The 17,038-nt window shown below is 45.3% G+C and overlaps 1 protein-coding gene across 1 annotated transcript; it reads right to left on the bottom strand.

Annotated features, from left to right (window-relative positions):
• Nucleotides 1-1,768: 1,768 nt before the first annotated feature.
• Nucleotides 1,769-16,778, bottom strand: Snrpd1 (small nuclear ribonucleoprotein D1 polypeptide). Its single transcript, XM_051163551.1, has 4 exons — nucleotides 16,636-16,778; nucleotides 7,485-7,561; nucleotides 5,359-5,550; nucleotides 1,769-2,071 (listed from the first exon to the last, which is right to left on the bottom strand). Exons 1-4 carry the CDS (start codon nucleotides 16,647-16,649, stop codon nucleotides 1,995-1,997), a joined length of 360 nt encoding a protein of 119 aa, XP_051019508.1. The 5' UTR covers nucleotides 16,650-16,778; the 3' UTR covers nucleotides 1,769-1,994.
• Between the last annotated feature and the right edge of the window lie 260 nt (nucleotides 16,779-17,038).

Raw genomic sequence — 17,038 nt, 5'->3', positions numbered from 1 at the left:
GCTCCTGTACACACACTAAAATACATTTTATGTGTGTGAACGTTTTGTCTGCATATACGTATGTGTACCTGGTGCCTTTGGAGGTGAAAAGACTGGTCCTCCTGGAACTGGAGGTATAGATGGTTGTGAGTCATTATGTGGGTGCTGGAATTGTAACTGGGTCCTCTCCAAGAGCAGTAAGTGCTCTGAATCATTGATCCCTCTCTCCAGCCTAAAATAAAAAATTTATAGGAAAAACCAACAAAGAAAACCCTTTTTCTTCAGTCTGCGAACTGTTTAGCATGGTGTTAAATACTTACCTGCACACCACAGACGGCAGGTTAGTCTGAAATTTCCCTACCCCTCCCCTGCCATCCCAATGACACTCAAGCTCTCTGGCAGCAGAGTTCACTCTGGGGAACCAATGTGCTTCTTGGACTTTCTTCTTCTAGAGCATAGACAAAGGGTTACCTAACGGGGGTGTGGGCCTTCCTCCTGCAGCTGGCTGTACCTGGAAAGCCTTACTGGGCAGGAATGAGGGTCTCCCATGTTGACAGAGACGGAGCCAGAGCTCTAGTCTTCCTTGGCCTATAAATACACTTAAGTCCCTCTCCTAATCTGCATGCAAAGTTGCCAGTTGGTAGGGAGCAGTAGGATACTGGGGAGGAATGTGCACAACAGTCCCATCCGGGATGATCTTTTGCAAAGGGGCACAACTGAATGTCCCAAGGTGGCAGCTGGTTGACCAGAAGACAGTCGTGACCATTGGTGAGTGTGGAAGGAAGGGTGGATTATTTGCTATGACTGTTTAGTAGGTGAAGGGTCATTTTTTTGTGTATGTGTGGGACTTTATAGCTCTGGCCTTGAACTCAAAAGATCCATCCACCTGCCTGTTTCCCAAATGCTGCAACTGAAGGCCTGTGCCACCCTACCAGCTAAAATTTAATTCTTGAACAAATAAAATAAAGACGTCTACACTGCTCAGATGAAAATCTAGTAAACACTTTTTTTTTTTTTTAGACAGGGTTTCTCTGGGTAGCCTTGGCTGTCCTGGACTCGCTTTGTAGACCAGGCTGGCCTCGAACTCACAGCAATCCGCCTGCCTCTGCCTCCCGAGTGCTGGGATTAAAGGTGTGCGCCACCACGCCCGGCCCTTCTAATTCTTTTTTTTTAGTTTTTGAGACAGGGGTTCTCTGTGTAGCCTTGGCTGTCCTGGACTCGCTTTGTAGACCAGGCTGGCCTTGAACTCACAGCGATCCACCTGCCTCTGCCTCCCGAGTGCTGGGATTAAAGGCGTGCGTCACCACGCCCGGCTAGTGAACACTTCTTGAGGGTTTCAATTCTGGAGATTTTAAGATTATAGCCTATTGCTAAATTTCTCTTCAAAAACACATTAATACACTTGAGAGGCAGAGGCAGGTGGACTGCTGTGAGTTCGAGGCCAGCCTGGTCTACAAAGTGAGTCTAGGACAGCCAAGGCTACCCAGAAACCCTGTCTCGAAAAACAAAAACAAACAGAAAAACCACATTAATAACAAAATCAATGTTTGCGTGTTTTTCCTCAGACAGGGCTTCTCTGTGTAGCCCAGGCTGTCCTGGAACTCATTCTGCCAGCTGGCCTCAACTTAAGAAAAGCACGTCTGCCTTCCGAGTGCTGGGACAAAAGGCATGTGCCACCACCTGCCAAAATCAATTTTTTTGTTTTGTTTTTGCCACTAAGGCTCAATGGAGTAAAGCAAATGGGCTTGGGTTTTAGGTTTCATACCAAGAATTTATTTCACCTCAAAAGGAGCTGACAGAACAGACTCAAACCCATGTTCAGTGCATACATATGTGGCCAATCTACAGAGCTGAACATACTGTGTGAATACACGCAGACACTGAAACTTTAATTTGATAATCAGCAGACAACTTGGTTCCCACACTTATGTTTATTAAAAACTGACAAACAAACAAAACCTGTACAAAAACACCCCAAATTTCTTATCACTTTGAAACAGTAATCTTGAGAGACATTATCGCCTAGGACCCCCTCTTCCTCTGCCGCGGCCACGTCCTCTTCCTCTACCTCGGCCTCGACCTCTTCCTGCAACTGGGGAAAGTAAAACAAAGCAGATGAAATTCTGAGTCATAGCCCCTAGGCACACACAGGCTCACCCCGTGCCCTTCCCACCTACGCATCTTAAACTAGCAGCTACAGATATGAGCATCGCCACCATCATGTAAAACCCAGGGCTGCTGCCAGCAGGGCGACGATTTACACCCCGTGCCAGATTTCTGCTTACTGAATACAAGCCAGGCAAGTTAATCCAAAGTAGCAAACAACAATCTAGTAACACTGGAGCTTAAAAACTTGTTTGGCTCAGTTATGACTTAGTTCTATCTCTAACACTTGACATCATGAGGACAGAAAAGGAAAGAAAGAAAGGCAAGAGACCACAGTGCACCTGCTTGGTGTGCTGAGAATGAGTCTGTGCACTTCCCCAGTGGTCAGAAGCAAGGCCAGGCCCCATGCAGGCACGCCAGACAAGTGTTCTTACACTGAGCTCCATCCTCGCATCCCAGTCGGTCACTCATTTATTTTAAGGCATGGTCTCTTCTAGCCCTGGCTGCCCTCAAACCTCTGCCTCTCAAGTGCTGGGATTAAAGGTGTGCATTTAGAAAAGGAAGAATACCTTTTTAAAGAAGCTAAGATGTTAGATATAAGATGATGAGGAAAAACAGACACACACACACACACACACACACACACACACACACACACACACACAGAGGTTGACATTCTCTATGGAGATAGTTAGGCTGACAATCTGCCTCCTTTTTTCTAAGACATAGTCTCTCTGTGTAGTCTTGGCTGTCCTGGACTTGCTTTGTAGACCAGGGTGGCTTCGAACTCAGAGCGATCTGCTTGCCTGTGCCTCCCATGTCTCCTTCTCTTGTAAAGTTTGTCATTGTTTCCTTGACAAAGTAGGTAGGAAAGAAAAAGCAGAAGGAATCAAAAGACGCTAACACAGAAAGGCTTAAGATTTAGAAAAACAGCGTATAAGGTGGGACTTGAAAGAAGGGTTAGTCAGCGTATTTCAAGCTATGTATTACCATAACTTTCTTTTTAAACTAAAAAAAATAAAAGAAAAGAAAAGAAAAGAAAGAAAGAAATTTAAAAGCATTTATATTGTTATAACTAATTCCCAGGGAGAAGACAAAAAAGATTCAAAAGTCAACAAACTAAACATGTATGAAATAATGGCCCTGATCTCCTGCCCCGCCCTTACATAGCTGGCTGGCAGCCACGTGTCCAAAGCGGATGCTGTGGTTCCAAGAAGAAAAGTCCTCCTTAGACTCACATGCTGTACACTTGGTCTCCAGTTGATGGAGCTGACTGATTTGAGGTTTCATTGCCTGGCCACACTTCCTGCTCTCTTTCTGCCTCAGGACTGTGCACACACTGTGACAGGACAACAGGAGCCTGGAGTTCTGTTTTCTCCAGAGTAATGGATTGTAGCCCCCCCCCTTAAACTATTAGCTAGAACCGTGGCTTTCAATCTTCTTAATGCTGCGACCCTTTAATACAGTTGCTTGTGTTGTGCTACCCTCTAACCATAAAATTACTCTGTTGCTACTTTAAAACTGTAATTTTGCTACTGTTATGAATTATAGATTCTGTGTATGCTGATGGTCTTGGGTGACTCCTGTGACAGGGTCATTCGACCCCAAAGGGGTTGCAGCCCACAGGTTGAGAACTGCTGAGCTAGATAGAATAAATTCTTCTTTCCTTAAGCTTCTCAGGCATTTTGTCACAGAACAAAATAGCTAATACAACAGGAAACTGAAATCTTATCATGCAGAAAGCAGCTCTAGGACAGACTTGTAGATCCTGAAACTTAGTCTGCTTAGTCAAGAGGCCAACTTACTGCGGAACCCTTCAAAAGCTGGGGCTGGTGGGACAGGCCTAAAATTCCAGTTACTTAGGGAGGCTGAGCAGGAGGATTACAATCTCAAGGCTAGACCAGGCAATAAACCAAGACAAAAATGAAAAGTAAAATGGGGCCCAGTGAGATGGCTCAGCAGGACCCAGGACTCACATGGTGCAAACTGGGCTGAGTCCTGCAAGTTGTCTCATGTCCACATGCCTACCACAGTACGTGTGTACTCACACAGGCACACACACAAACATACACACATAAAGAATTAAATGTAAAAATAAAAAGGGGGATGGAGATATGGCAGAGGTTAAGAGCACTGTCTGTTCTAAAGGTCCTGAGTTCAATTCCCAGCAACCACATGGTGGCTCACAAACATCTACAATGAGATCTGGTGCCCTCTTCTGGCCTGCTGGCTCATATGCAGGCAGAATATGTATAAATAATAATTAAATAAATCTTTTAAAATTAAAAAAAAAAATAAAAGTAAAACAATGGGAATGTATCTAAGTAAAAGAGTGGTTCTCTTATATGTACAGTATCCGACATTTAATCCTCCAATATTGGTTTTCAGTAATTTTAAATTATTTGTTTATTATCACATATGTATATGTGACACGTAATGTTTATGTATACACTTGAAAGGCTACACATTGTCGTGTGAAAGCCAGTGCACAACTTTTGGTAGTTTGTTTCTGTTTCCACTGCTGGCTTGAAGATCAAACCCCTTGGGCTATCAGGCTTTCTTGGGAAGTAAATTTACTCTCTGAGCCATTTTTCAGCAAGAAGATTCAATAAAAAAGAAGTCCAGCTTCACTGGGCGTGGTGGTGCACACCTGTAATCCCAGCACTTAGGGAAGTAGAAGCAGGCGGATGTCTGTGAGTTCGAGGCCAACCTGGTCTACAAAGCGAGTCGAAACCTTGTCTTGAAAAAACAAAACAAAACAAAGTCCAGCCTCTTTCCCCGAATACCCTGGAGAACTCAGAGAAAATAGGGCTATGGCTGCAGTCTGCAGAGTGCACAGCCTAGCACACATGGGCTTGACACCAGCACCCCACAAAGCAGGACGGTGGACAGCAGCAATCCATCACTTGGAAGTGGAGGCAGAAGGAGCAGAGTAAGTTCAAAGTTACTCTCAGCCTCACAGCTAATTTAAGAACAGCTTGGGCTACGTTAGACCCTAACAGTACAAATTAAATGAATGAATCAATCAAGAGAAAACAACAGTCAAAGGACTAAAAACTCTCAAAGAAAATCTACAACAGTCAAGCCAGATGTGGTGGTGAATGCATTTAATCCCAGCACTCAGGAGGCAGAGGCAGGCAGATTGATGTGAGTTCAAGGCCAGCCTGGTCTACAAAGTGAGTCCAGGACAGCCAAGACGACACAGAGAAACCCTGTCTTGAAAAACTTAAAAAAAAAAAAACACGATAACGATACTAAAAAACCTTCACTTACCAGCTTCCCTTTTCTTAGATTTCACCTTAGGTTCCACATCCACAAGCAGCGTATCCAGAGGTAAGCTGTCTGGCAGAATAAAATACCGAATGTTGTTGCCTCGAATACTCAGTGTTTCCAACTGTACGGGTTCTCTGTTCTTCAGCGTCATCTTCACAGCTTTAAGATGAGTGTTCATGCTGACATCTACCCCTAGAGGGGAGGGAATCAGAGCAGTTACCAGCGATATGAAGAAGGCACCCTGCCTTGCACAGGTGAAGTCAGACTGTCGGAAATACTTTCTGCTGTGTTACAGGGCAAGTTTCTACAACTTAATACATGCACAATGGGGGGAAATGTCAAAATCAACCAGTAATTTATTTTGGAGAGATGGCTCAGAGGTTAAGAGCACTGCTGCTCTTCCAAAGGTCCCAAGTTCAATTCCTAGAAGCCACACGGTGACTCACAACCATCTATAATGAGATCTAGTGCCCGCTTCAGGCATGCAGGAGTATATGCAGGGAAAACACTGCATAATCCCAGCACTTGGGAGGCAGAAGCAGGTGGATCACTGTGAATTCAAGGCCAGCCTGGTCTACAAAATTGGGTCCAGGACTGCCAAGGCTAATGCAGAGAGACCCTGTCTCGAAAGACCAAAAGAAAAAAAAATTCGCTCTATTAAAAATAAAAAGACTTCAAAGACACAATGCTACTGTACAGCACTAAGTGCAGGTATAGAATTGAATGGACCCGTGGCATGGTTAACTGACACTTGTAATCTCAGCATTCTAGAGGGTGAGGCAAGAGAAACGGCATGAGTTCAACACCTGGACTGCAGAGAAAGAACCTATCTGTGGCCGGGCGTGGTGGCGCATGCCTTTAATCCCAGCACTAGGGAGGCAGAGGCAGGTGGATTGCTGTGAGTTGGAACCCAGCCTGGTCTACAAAGCGAGTCCAGGACAGCCAAGGCTACACAGAGAAACCCTGTCATGGGGGGGGGGGGGGGGGGGGTTGGTGGCGGGGAAAGAACCTACCTGCTCGACAAAGGAGATGAAGATGAATGTGGCAAGCAGTGAAGGAACCGTGAGTGTTGGGTGTACCTCATACCCACTACTTTCATAGCTCAATTCTTTTCCAGGATTAGATAGTGTGTGTGGCACAATTCTCCTACTGTCCCCATAACTTCCTTACCCAACATTCTTATCAAGCCATGGGCCTTTGTTTTTTGGGTTTTTTGTTTGTTTGTTTGTTTGTTTGAGACAAGGTTTCTCTGTGTAGCCTTGGCTGTCCTGGACTCGCTTTGTAGACCAGGCTGGCCTCGAACTCACAGCGATCCGCCTGCCTCTGCCTCCCGAGTGCTGGGATTAAAGGCGTGCGCCACCATGCCCGGCTTATATGTTTGTTTTTATCCCATTAGATAGGCTGTCACTATGCAGCCCACACTTGCCTCAAACTAAGTAAGGGTTCCTGCCTCTGCTTTTAAGTGTTGGCATTATAAGCATGAACCACCATGCCAGGCTAATGTTACTGTTTTCCTTAATACTATGGTTACAAAGGTTAGCGATCCATCCAACCTAGTTTTCTCACTGAGCCATTATTTTAGTGTACAGAAGCGAGGTTTCCTGGATGAACATATGACATCATAGTGTGATAACCAACACAGATAAACAGCCAAAATCTACTCTCTTTTCTTAGAAAGTTAAGATCAGAAAACATGGACTGGAGCGATGGCTCAGTGGTAAGAGCACTGTCTGTTCTTCCAGAGGTCCTGAGTTCAATTCCCAGCAACCACATGGTGGCTCACAACCATGTATAATGAGATCTGATGCCCTCTTCTGGCCTGCAGGTGTACATGCAGGCAGAGCACTGTATATATAAGAATAAATAAGTAAATAAATAAATAAATAAACATTTAAAAAAAAAAAAAAAAAAAAGAAAAGATCAGAAAACATGACTTCTCTCCAAAAAGTCATTATTACACATCGTTTCCTTGCTGGGCAGTGGTAGTACACACCTCTAATCCCAGCAGAAGCAGGCTCACTAAACAATCAAAAAACAACCAACCAAACAAAAAAGACTAAAAAACCTCTCCAGCAGGTGGAACATGATGAGAAAAACCATGAAGAGACACAGTCCAACCTCCTTACCTGTGATTGTCCCATGGACTTGTGTTCCATTCTTCAACTCAATGGTTACAGTTTCATGACTCAATTTCATCAAAAATCTAGACAAACAGAAATAAAGTCCTGAAAGTTGACATAGGCCTTTAACATTTATAAATATTTTTGTGGAGCTGGTAGGATGCAATCACTAGAGATCAGTGTCTTTAAACTGTTACTGCAACAATTCGTGTGGGGTCTGGGCAGCTGACTTGGCAGTTAAGTCCCAGAACCCACATGGAAGCTCACGCCCGCCTGCTCGTCTCCAGTCCCTGGGAATCTGGAGGCCTATCCTGATCTTCATGGGTACCAGGCAAGCTCGCGGTGCACACACATCCGTGCAGATAAGACACTCATACACATAAAATAATAAACGCATCTTAAGAAACAATTCGTATTAGTAATATACACAATGCTTAACTTTTCCTGAACTCAAACTTATAAAAGGACAAATTAATAAACTGTCATGTGGCATCTGACTGTCTACCACAGGGGGCCACCTTTTTGGCTTCCTTGGACCATACCAGATGAAGAATGCCACCTACTAAGTTCATGCTTGAGGTTGTGTTGGGCCACACTCATAGCTGTCCTGAACTTCAGACTAGAAAATAGTAAAAACCATTACAAAACAAACTCAAATGAAGACATCCAGGATCCTAAAGTGGCATAAGGTGTGGTGCCTTTAACTCCAACCCAAGGGAGGCAGAGGAACATGGGGCTCTGTGAACTGGAGGCCAGAGTGGTCTACATCGCAAGTGAGACACTGACTCAACAAACAAAAAGACCCTAGACTAAGTTTAAGCCACAAAAAGGAAATAATCCTAATTGATAGCATAAGGGTACGTGGTAGAAATAAAGAATCTCTTTTTCTCTTCCTGCATTATCGGTGATTGGGGATACTATTCTACCCCATAAGCATACATGCAGGCTTCTACTTCACAAAGGCCACTCTTCAGTGGTATCTATAACACTTAAGAGTTATTTAGCAGTTTACACTGGAGATAACTGCTTCAAAATAAATATTTCAAGAGCTGGATAGTAGTCAGTTAGTTATCCCACTGTGAATGATGTTTTCAACTTTGTGCTATTACAAACTCATTTATGCAAGCACTCTGCAATACAGTTAACAATCTCCTAATTTTCTACCCATGGGTGGGGGGGGGCTGGGGAAAGGGTGCTGGTTGAGGAGAGGCATAGCAATATGGCTCAGAGGATAAAGTAAGTACTCGCTGCCAAGCTCCAGGATCCAAGCTGGATCCCTGGAACCAAAATGATGAGAATTGATTCCCTCTAGGGGTCTCTGACCTTTGTATACACATAGTGATGCCAACCCTCCTCCAACAAATAAATGTAATTTTTTTTTTTTTAAACTTGAGACCGGGTTTCTCTGCATAGCCCTAGATGTGCTGGAACTCGCTCTTAGACTAGGCTAGCATTGACTTTACAGAGATCCATCCACCTGCCTTGCCTCCAGCCTGCTAATAATTAGAATCTCAAAACAAACAAACCCAACAAACCAAAACTAAAGAAAAACTGAGCCAAGCATGGTAGCACAGTCTTTAACACCAATACCACGGAAACAGAGGCAGGCAGATCTCTGGGAGCTCAAGGCCAGATTGGTCTAATCAGCATGCTCTGAGCCAGCCAAAGCTATATATCAAGATCCTGCCTCAAGCCGGGCGTGGAGGCGCACGCCATTAATCTCAGCACTCGGGAGGCAGAGGCAGGCGGATCGCTGTGAGTTTGAGGCCAGCCTGGTCTACAAAGTTAGTCCAGGACAGCCAAGGCTACAAAGAGAAACCTTGTCTCGAAAAACAAAAACAAACAAACAAAAAGATCCTGCCTCAAAAACAATCATCGGGGGCTGGAGAGATGGCACAGAGGTTAAGAGCACTGTCTGATCCTCCAAAGGTCCTGAGTTCAAGTCCCAGCAACCACATGGTAGCTCACACCCATCTATAACATGATCTGATCTGATGCCCTCTTCTGTCCTGCACAGCACTGTATACATAATAAATAAGTCTTTTTAAAAAATCATCGAGCCGGACGTGGTGGCGCACGCCTTTAATCCCAGCACTCGGGAGGCAGAGGCAGGCGGATCGCTGTGAGTTCGAGGCCAGCCCGGTCTACAAAGAGAGTCCAGGATGGCCAAGGCTACACAGAGAAGCCCTGTCTCGAAAAACCAAAAAAAAAAAAAAAAAACATCAACACCACCAAATTAATTAATTAATTAATTAAAATCCCAAGCAGAGCTAGCAAGACAGCTCAACAGGTAAAACCACTTGCTATACAGGCTGGGGGCCAGAGTTTTAATCACTGGAACCCTGGTGGAAGGCAAAAACAAACTTTGAAAAATTGTCTTGTAACAAATATGTGCATCTGTTGTGTGAATGAACACACACAAGTAGTAATAACTTAGTGAGCAAAGCTAAAAAAAAAAAAAAAAAATGTATGCTTGTAATCCCAGCACTTGGAGAGTGGGGGCAAGAGGAACAGAAATTCAAGGTATTAGCTATACAAGAATTTGAGCCAGTGCCTCCCAGGACTCAGGAGGCAGAGGCAGGTGGATCGCTGTGAGTTTTGAGGCCAGCCTGGTCTACAAAGCAAGTCCAGGACAGCCAAGGCTATACACAGAGAAACCCTGTCTCGAAAAAACAAAACAAACAAACACACACACAAAACAACCCACAAGAATTTGAAACCAGCCTGGCCGAATGAGACTATTTTAAAATGGTTAGAGAGATGGCTCTACAGCTGGTTGAGAGCACTGACTGCTTCTTCCAGAGGACCCAGGTTAGTTTTCCCATCACCCATATGGCAGCTCACAACTGTCTATAACTCTAGTTCCAGGGGATCCAGCACTTTCTTCTGGTCTCACAGACATCAGACAAACGTGGTACACAGACAAAACCCTCATACACATAAAATAAATCTTTATAAAAATAATAATAATAAACCAGAAAGGAGTATAACAGGGCCCCCGACTTTAGCAGGCCTCAAGACCTGAGCATAACTGACTCCATGATGGAAGCACCATTCAGGCTGTAAAACTCAGCGCACAGACAGCACCACCTGCCAGAACTAAAACAAAGGCCCAGTCCATCAAAGCCCCAGATATGGGAAAGTTTCCAAACGCACTAACCTTGCTTTCTGGCAACTGTAGTTTTGCTTTTCTGCTTCTGGCTAACTGTTGTTGTTGACTGACGTGTGTCAGCCCAGACATGATTTTTGTGCTTACAAAGCTCTTCCTGAGAAAGGCTCTGGCCTTGAGCACCCAATGCAGTCACACTGCTAATAAAGACTTTCTGGTGACTTAAACCCATGTCCAAGCAGTCTTCTCTGGTGAGTGCTCCACAACACAAGAAAGGAAGCTAGAAGTAGTGGCAATTTGCCTGAAACTTTAGTATCTTTTATAAACATAGAAAAGCTATTTCTTCAATTGCTTATACACTATTCACGCACTCTCCATCAGTTTGAGTTTTTCTTTTCTATTAGCCCATCACTCATTTGCTACCACCACACACCTGACTTTCTTTAAAACAATTAAAAATATTTTTATTTTCTTTGTATGAGAGTTTTTGTTTTGTTTTTTGACTGGTTGTTTGTAGGTGTACATGTGTCCCTGGTTCCTACAGATGCCAGGCGAGGGCATCAGACTTCCGGGAACTGCAGTTACCTACAAGTAGAAGAGCAGCCAGGGCTCTTACCTGACCTCCAGCCCCTGGCCTTTTTCCTTCCTGTTTTATTCTATCACGACCCTTTTGGAGCACAGGCTTTATTTAAGTTGTTTCCCAGACCAAGCCTGCAAAAAAACATTCTCTTCTATTGCTGATTTTTTTTTACCATGATAAACTTACTGCAATGGAAGAAAAATTGAAGGGGTCACAAATTACTAAGATGTTGCCATTTCTCCCTCTTTCTCTTCAGTAATTTACCACTTTCCACCTTGTCTTCTGCAAGTAAGGTGCTGGCACTCTGACTCCAGCCTGTCCTTCTAGTGAGGACACTCCCAGGCACTCCGCTATTACAACTGCACACAGTTATCTGACAGTCATCACCTGGCAGACACTTCATGCTCAGATTTTCTGGTCTGAAATTCACAGTACCAGAACTACATGCAATGAGATAATTCTACACTATCACTCACACCAAACGGCCATGTAGTGATAACCCTACAACATCACCATGTAGTGATAACCCCACAACATCACCATGTAGTGATAACCCTACAACATCACCATGTAGTGATAACCCTACAACATCACCATGTAGTGATAACCCTACAATATCACCATGTAGTGATAACCCTGCAACATCACCATGTAGTGATAACCCTACAACATCACCATGTAGTGATAACCCTACAACATCACCATGTAGTGATAACCCTGCAACATCACCATGTAGTGATAACCCTACAACATCACCATGTAGTGATAACCCTGCAACATCACCATGTAGTGATAACCCTACAACATCACCATGTAGTGATAACCCCGCAACATCACCATGTAGTGATAACCCTACAACATCACCATGTAGTGATAACCCTACAATATCACCATGTAGTGATAACCCCGCAACATCACCATGTAGTGATAACCCCACAACATCACCATGTAGTGATAACCCCACAACATCACCATGTAGTGATAACCCCACAACATCACCATGTAGTTATAAACCCTGCAACATCACCATGTAGTGATAACCCTACAACATCACCATGTAGTGATAACCCTGCAACATCACCATGTAGTGATAACCCTACAACATCACCATGTAGTGATAACCCTACAACATCACCATGTAGTGATAACCCCACAACATCACCATGTAGTGATAACCCTGCAACATCACCATGTAGTGATAACCCTACAACATCACCATGTAGTGATAACCCCACAACATCACCATGTAGTGATAACCCCACAACATCACCATGTAGTGATAACCCTGCAACATCACCATGTAGTGATAACCCTACAACATCACCATGTAGTGATAACCCTGCAACATCACCATGTAGTGATAACCCTACAACATCACCATGTAGTGATAACCCCGCAACATCACCATGTAGTGATAACCCTACAACATCACCATGTAGTGATAACCCTACAATATCACCATGTAGTGATAACCCCGCAACATCACCATGTAGTGATAACCCTACAACATCACCATGTAGTGATAACCCCGCAACATCACCATGTAGTGATAACCCTACAACATCACCATGTAGTGATAACCCTACAACATCACCATGTAGTGATAACCCCACAACATCACCATGTAGTGATAACCCTACAACATCACCATGTAGTGATAACCCTACAACATCACCATGTAGTGATAACCCCACAACATCACCATGTAGTGATAACCCTGCAACATCACCATGTAGTGATAACCCTACAACATCACCATGTAGTGATAACCCCGCAACATCACCATGTAGTGATAACCCTACAACATCACCATGTAGTGATAACCCTGCAACATCACCATGTAGTGATAACCCTACAACATCACCATGTAGTGATAACCCCACAACATCACCATGTAGTGATAACCCTACAACATCACCATGTAGTGATAACCCTGCAACATCACCATGTAGTGATAACCCTACAACATCACCATGTAGTGATAACCCCACAACATCACCATGTAGTGATAACTCTACAACATCACCATGTAGTGATAACCCCACAACATCACCATGTAGTGATAACCCTACAACATCACCATGTAGTGATAACCCCACAACATCACCATGTAGTGATAACCCCACAACATCACCATGTAGTGATAACCCTGCAACATCACCATGTAGTGATAACCCTACAACATCACCATGTAGTGATAACCCTACAACATCACCATGTAGTGATAACCCCGCAACATCACCATGTAGTGATAACCCTACAACATCACCATGTAGTGATAACTCTACAATATCACCATGTAGTGATAACCCTGCAACATCACCATGTAGTGATAACCCCACAACATCACCTCATAATCAATCTAGTTCCTGGTCTGCTACTTTTCTACAACATTCTTTGTACACTACCGTAGCACCCACTACAGTAAACTGCACGAGAAGCATTACCCAGGCCTTTCTCCCCAGCGTCCCACCATGGCGCCAGGCAGCAGAACCTCTCCATAGCTAACACAGGCACTGAGGACAAGCTGAACGTTTCAGCAACTAAAGGAAAGTCAACCTTTAAAAAACTACTTCGCCAAGCATGGTGGCAAAGACCTTTCGTCCCAGCACTCAGAAAGGGGCAGGGGAGAATAGGTCCTTTTGTGAAGATAATATTCTGCTAAACCCCCCTGACACTATTAACAATACTGTGCTATGCTTGCAGACAGGAGCCTATCAGAGTATGCCTGAGACTCACAGGCAAACAGTGGGCAAAGCATAAGGAGTTTAGTGAAAAAGTAGGGGCAGGAGAAAAGGAACCAAAGGGACAGGAGCTCCTCAGGACAACCAACAGAGCCAACTGACCAGGGCCCAGAGGGGCCTGCCAGCAAAGGACCTTGCATGGACAGGGCCCAGGCTCCTGTAGGGATGTGGCCCATGTGTAGCTTGGGCTTCATGTGGGTCCTCTATTGGGGGGGCTCTCTTGCTGGGACTCTCTTGCTGGATTTTGATTACTTCCCCTGGCGGGAATGCCTTGCCAGGCCACAAAGGAGGAGGGCATGGCTGGTCCTGGTGAGACCTTATGAGCTGGAGGGTAGGGGTTCCCCTCTTATGAGGATTGAGGGAGAGAGGGTGGGACTGGGAGGGGAAGAGAGATGGGGCTGACACTGGGATGTGAAGAGTATTTCATATAAAAGAATTAAATATTGGATGTTACACAAACAAACAAACAAACGAATGATACTTAGGCACAGCTGGACACGGTGGCGAATGATTTTAATACCAGCACTTGGGAGGCAGAGGCAGGCAGATCTCTGAGTCAGAGGCCAGCCTGCTCTACACACTAAGTTCCAGGACAGCCAGAGGTACACAGAGATAGCTTGTCTCAAAAAACAAAAACAAAGAGACATCTAGGCACAGGGTTGTAATCTCAGTTACTCAAAGAGGCTGAGGCAGGTTGATTCTAATCAAATGTCAGCCTGGGGTATAAAGTGATTTCAAGTCATGTAGTACAACTTGGTAAGACCCCGTCTCAATATAAAAGTAAAAAGAGTCCAAGAAACAAACTCAAATTATTTTCCAGTGTGAATTGTCTTCTTTCTTGTTTTTTGTTCATTTGGTTTGTTTCCTTTTTTTTTTTTTTTTTTTTTTTTTTTTAAAGACAGGGTCTTCTGTATAGCTCTGGCTGTCCTCAAACTTGGAGGAAGTGCTGGGATTCACCTAGTTGTGAATTATCTTAATGCAACTGGGACATCACACAGTCAGGTGCATGGGGCCCTCTCAGTGTCCAAGCTCTCCCTATCTGAACAAGCTAGAGAGGACTGGGTAGTGAGAAGTACCTTCATTTGGATATGTCAGAAAAACTGGCCATTTATCAGATGACAGGAGGGTCAAGAGAAAAGTGTCCCCGAAAGCTCACTTCCTAGGTGGCAACAGGATAAAGGACAAATACAGTCCCCTTAACTGATGCACAAATAAAAAAGCCCACTAAGGCCGGGCATAGTGGTGCACACCTTTAATCTAAGCATTTGGAAGGCAGAGGCAGGACATCTCTAGGAGTTAGAGGCTAGCCCGGTCTACAAAGTGAGTCCCGGATAGCCAAGGCTACACTACACAGAGAAACTCTTGTCTTGAAAAACGAAAACAAACAAACAAAAAGAAAGCCCAATGAAAATGCACACCAAACAACAATTTTCACAAAGCAAAATACATTCATTCTCCTGTAAGAAGAAATTTCTTTATTGTGCACTATACAAAACGGGATTCAGGACAAGCCATTAAAAAAAAAATCACATCAGGTCGGGCACGGTGACACATGCCTGTAATAGCAACACTCGAGAGGCAGAGACAGATGGATCTCTGGGAGTTCGAGGCCAATCTGATCACAAAGTGAGCCCAAGACGGCCAAGGCTATACAGAGAAACCCTGTCTCAAAACAAAAACAAACAAACAAACAAACAAACAAACAAATCACATCAGTAGCAGAGTCAGCACTTGCCTAGGGTACTGGCTGGAGGTCTAGGTAAGCCCCTGGTACCACCACCCAAAGCGAATTGATGCTAACAGAACCTTGAAATGAGATAAGGATAAATGTTATGGCAAATACATTATAGCTTACAGTAGGCAGTAGAGAAATGGCAAACGCGTTCAGAGGCGTTCTACCTACCTTACGGCCCAAACACAACGAGCTGGAGTTGTACCCAAAGGTCAGGTGATTGTTGAGAGCTGAGTGCTACCCCAGAGAAATGGCTTCTCTACAAATTTCTCCTGAACACAGTATTTATTTCAAACAGACCATAAGTAATCTACTGCCTTCACCGTTAAACAGAAAACTTCAAAACTGTAAAAAAGGAACCCTGTGAATTGTGCACAACTACTTTAACAGGTGCCCACTGGCGATCTGATCAACTACAACAGCTCTCGACTCAACAAGAGACTAAACGCTTCTCATCATTGGCTTAGGTATTGTGCCCTGTTTTCAGGCTTGGGCTCAAGCCTAGCAATTTGGAATTATACCAGCAGGCTCCACTAACCGACATGATCTGTGCATCAGGAGCAATTCACTTAACTTCAAACCCCAGCGCGGGACACTGTCTTTCGTGAGTCAAAACCTACATTAACGAGTTACCTAGTTCGGATGACCGGTCCTAAGGAGAACGTAATCTAAAACGTTTTACAAATCGCCATCACAACCTGCAGATAGAACCATGCTAGCTGCCTTCTCGTCAGTGCAAGCAGCCCGACGACAACGGGCCAGCGCTCCGCTCAGGCCGCCGGACACGAGGTGGGCAGAGCCGCTCGGCCCCCGCATCGCGGCAAGAGCGAGCTCCGGCGGCGCCCGGGGCGCGGCGGGGCCGGGGCGCCCGGGCCGTTAGCAGGCCGCGCGCACGCGGCTTTCCCGCCTCCTGCGAGCCCCGCGGCGCGGCCTCCCGGGCCGGCCCAAAGCCGCTCCCGCCGCCCTCGCCCGCCCGGGGGGCCCCTCCTCACCTCACGAGCTTCATCTTAGCGGCGCGCTCTCCCTGCTGCTCCGACTGTACACGGAATTGAGGCTCCGGAGACCCACTGACCGGGCGTATGAATGGCCGGAAGAGCGCGCGGAGGCTGCGGACGCACGACGACACCGCGGAAGCCGCGCTGCCTTCCGGCCGCCGGGAGAGCGGCAGCGGCCCCTAGCGACGGGAGGAGTGCTTTGCGCCTCAGGGGCCGTGAGGGCGGCTGGAAGACATCAGCGGGAGGGTTCCGAGACCTGAACACCAGGTATGCTGGCCTTCCTTTAGCTTTCACGCCTAAGAGAAGCCCTCTAAAAACCGGGCAGGGTGGCGCATGCCTTTAATCCCAGCACTTGGGAGGCAGAGGCAAGTGTATCGCTGTGAGTTCGAGGCCAGCCTGG

Source organism: Acomys russatus, chromosome 20 (genome assembly GCF_903995435.1).
Source record: "Acomys russatus chromosome 20, mAcoRus1.1, whole genome shotgun sequence".
In the NCBI taxonomy this organism is placed as follows: Eukaryota; Metazoa; Chordata; class Mammalia; order Rodentia; family Muridae; genus Acomys; species Acomys russatus.
Note: the sequence above shows the minus strand (reverse complement) of the source record. Positions and strands in the feature narration are given on the sequence as shown.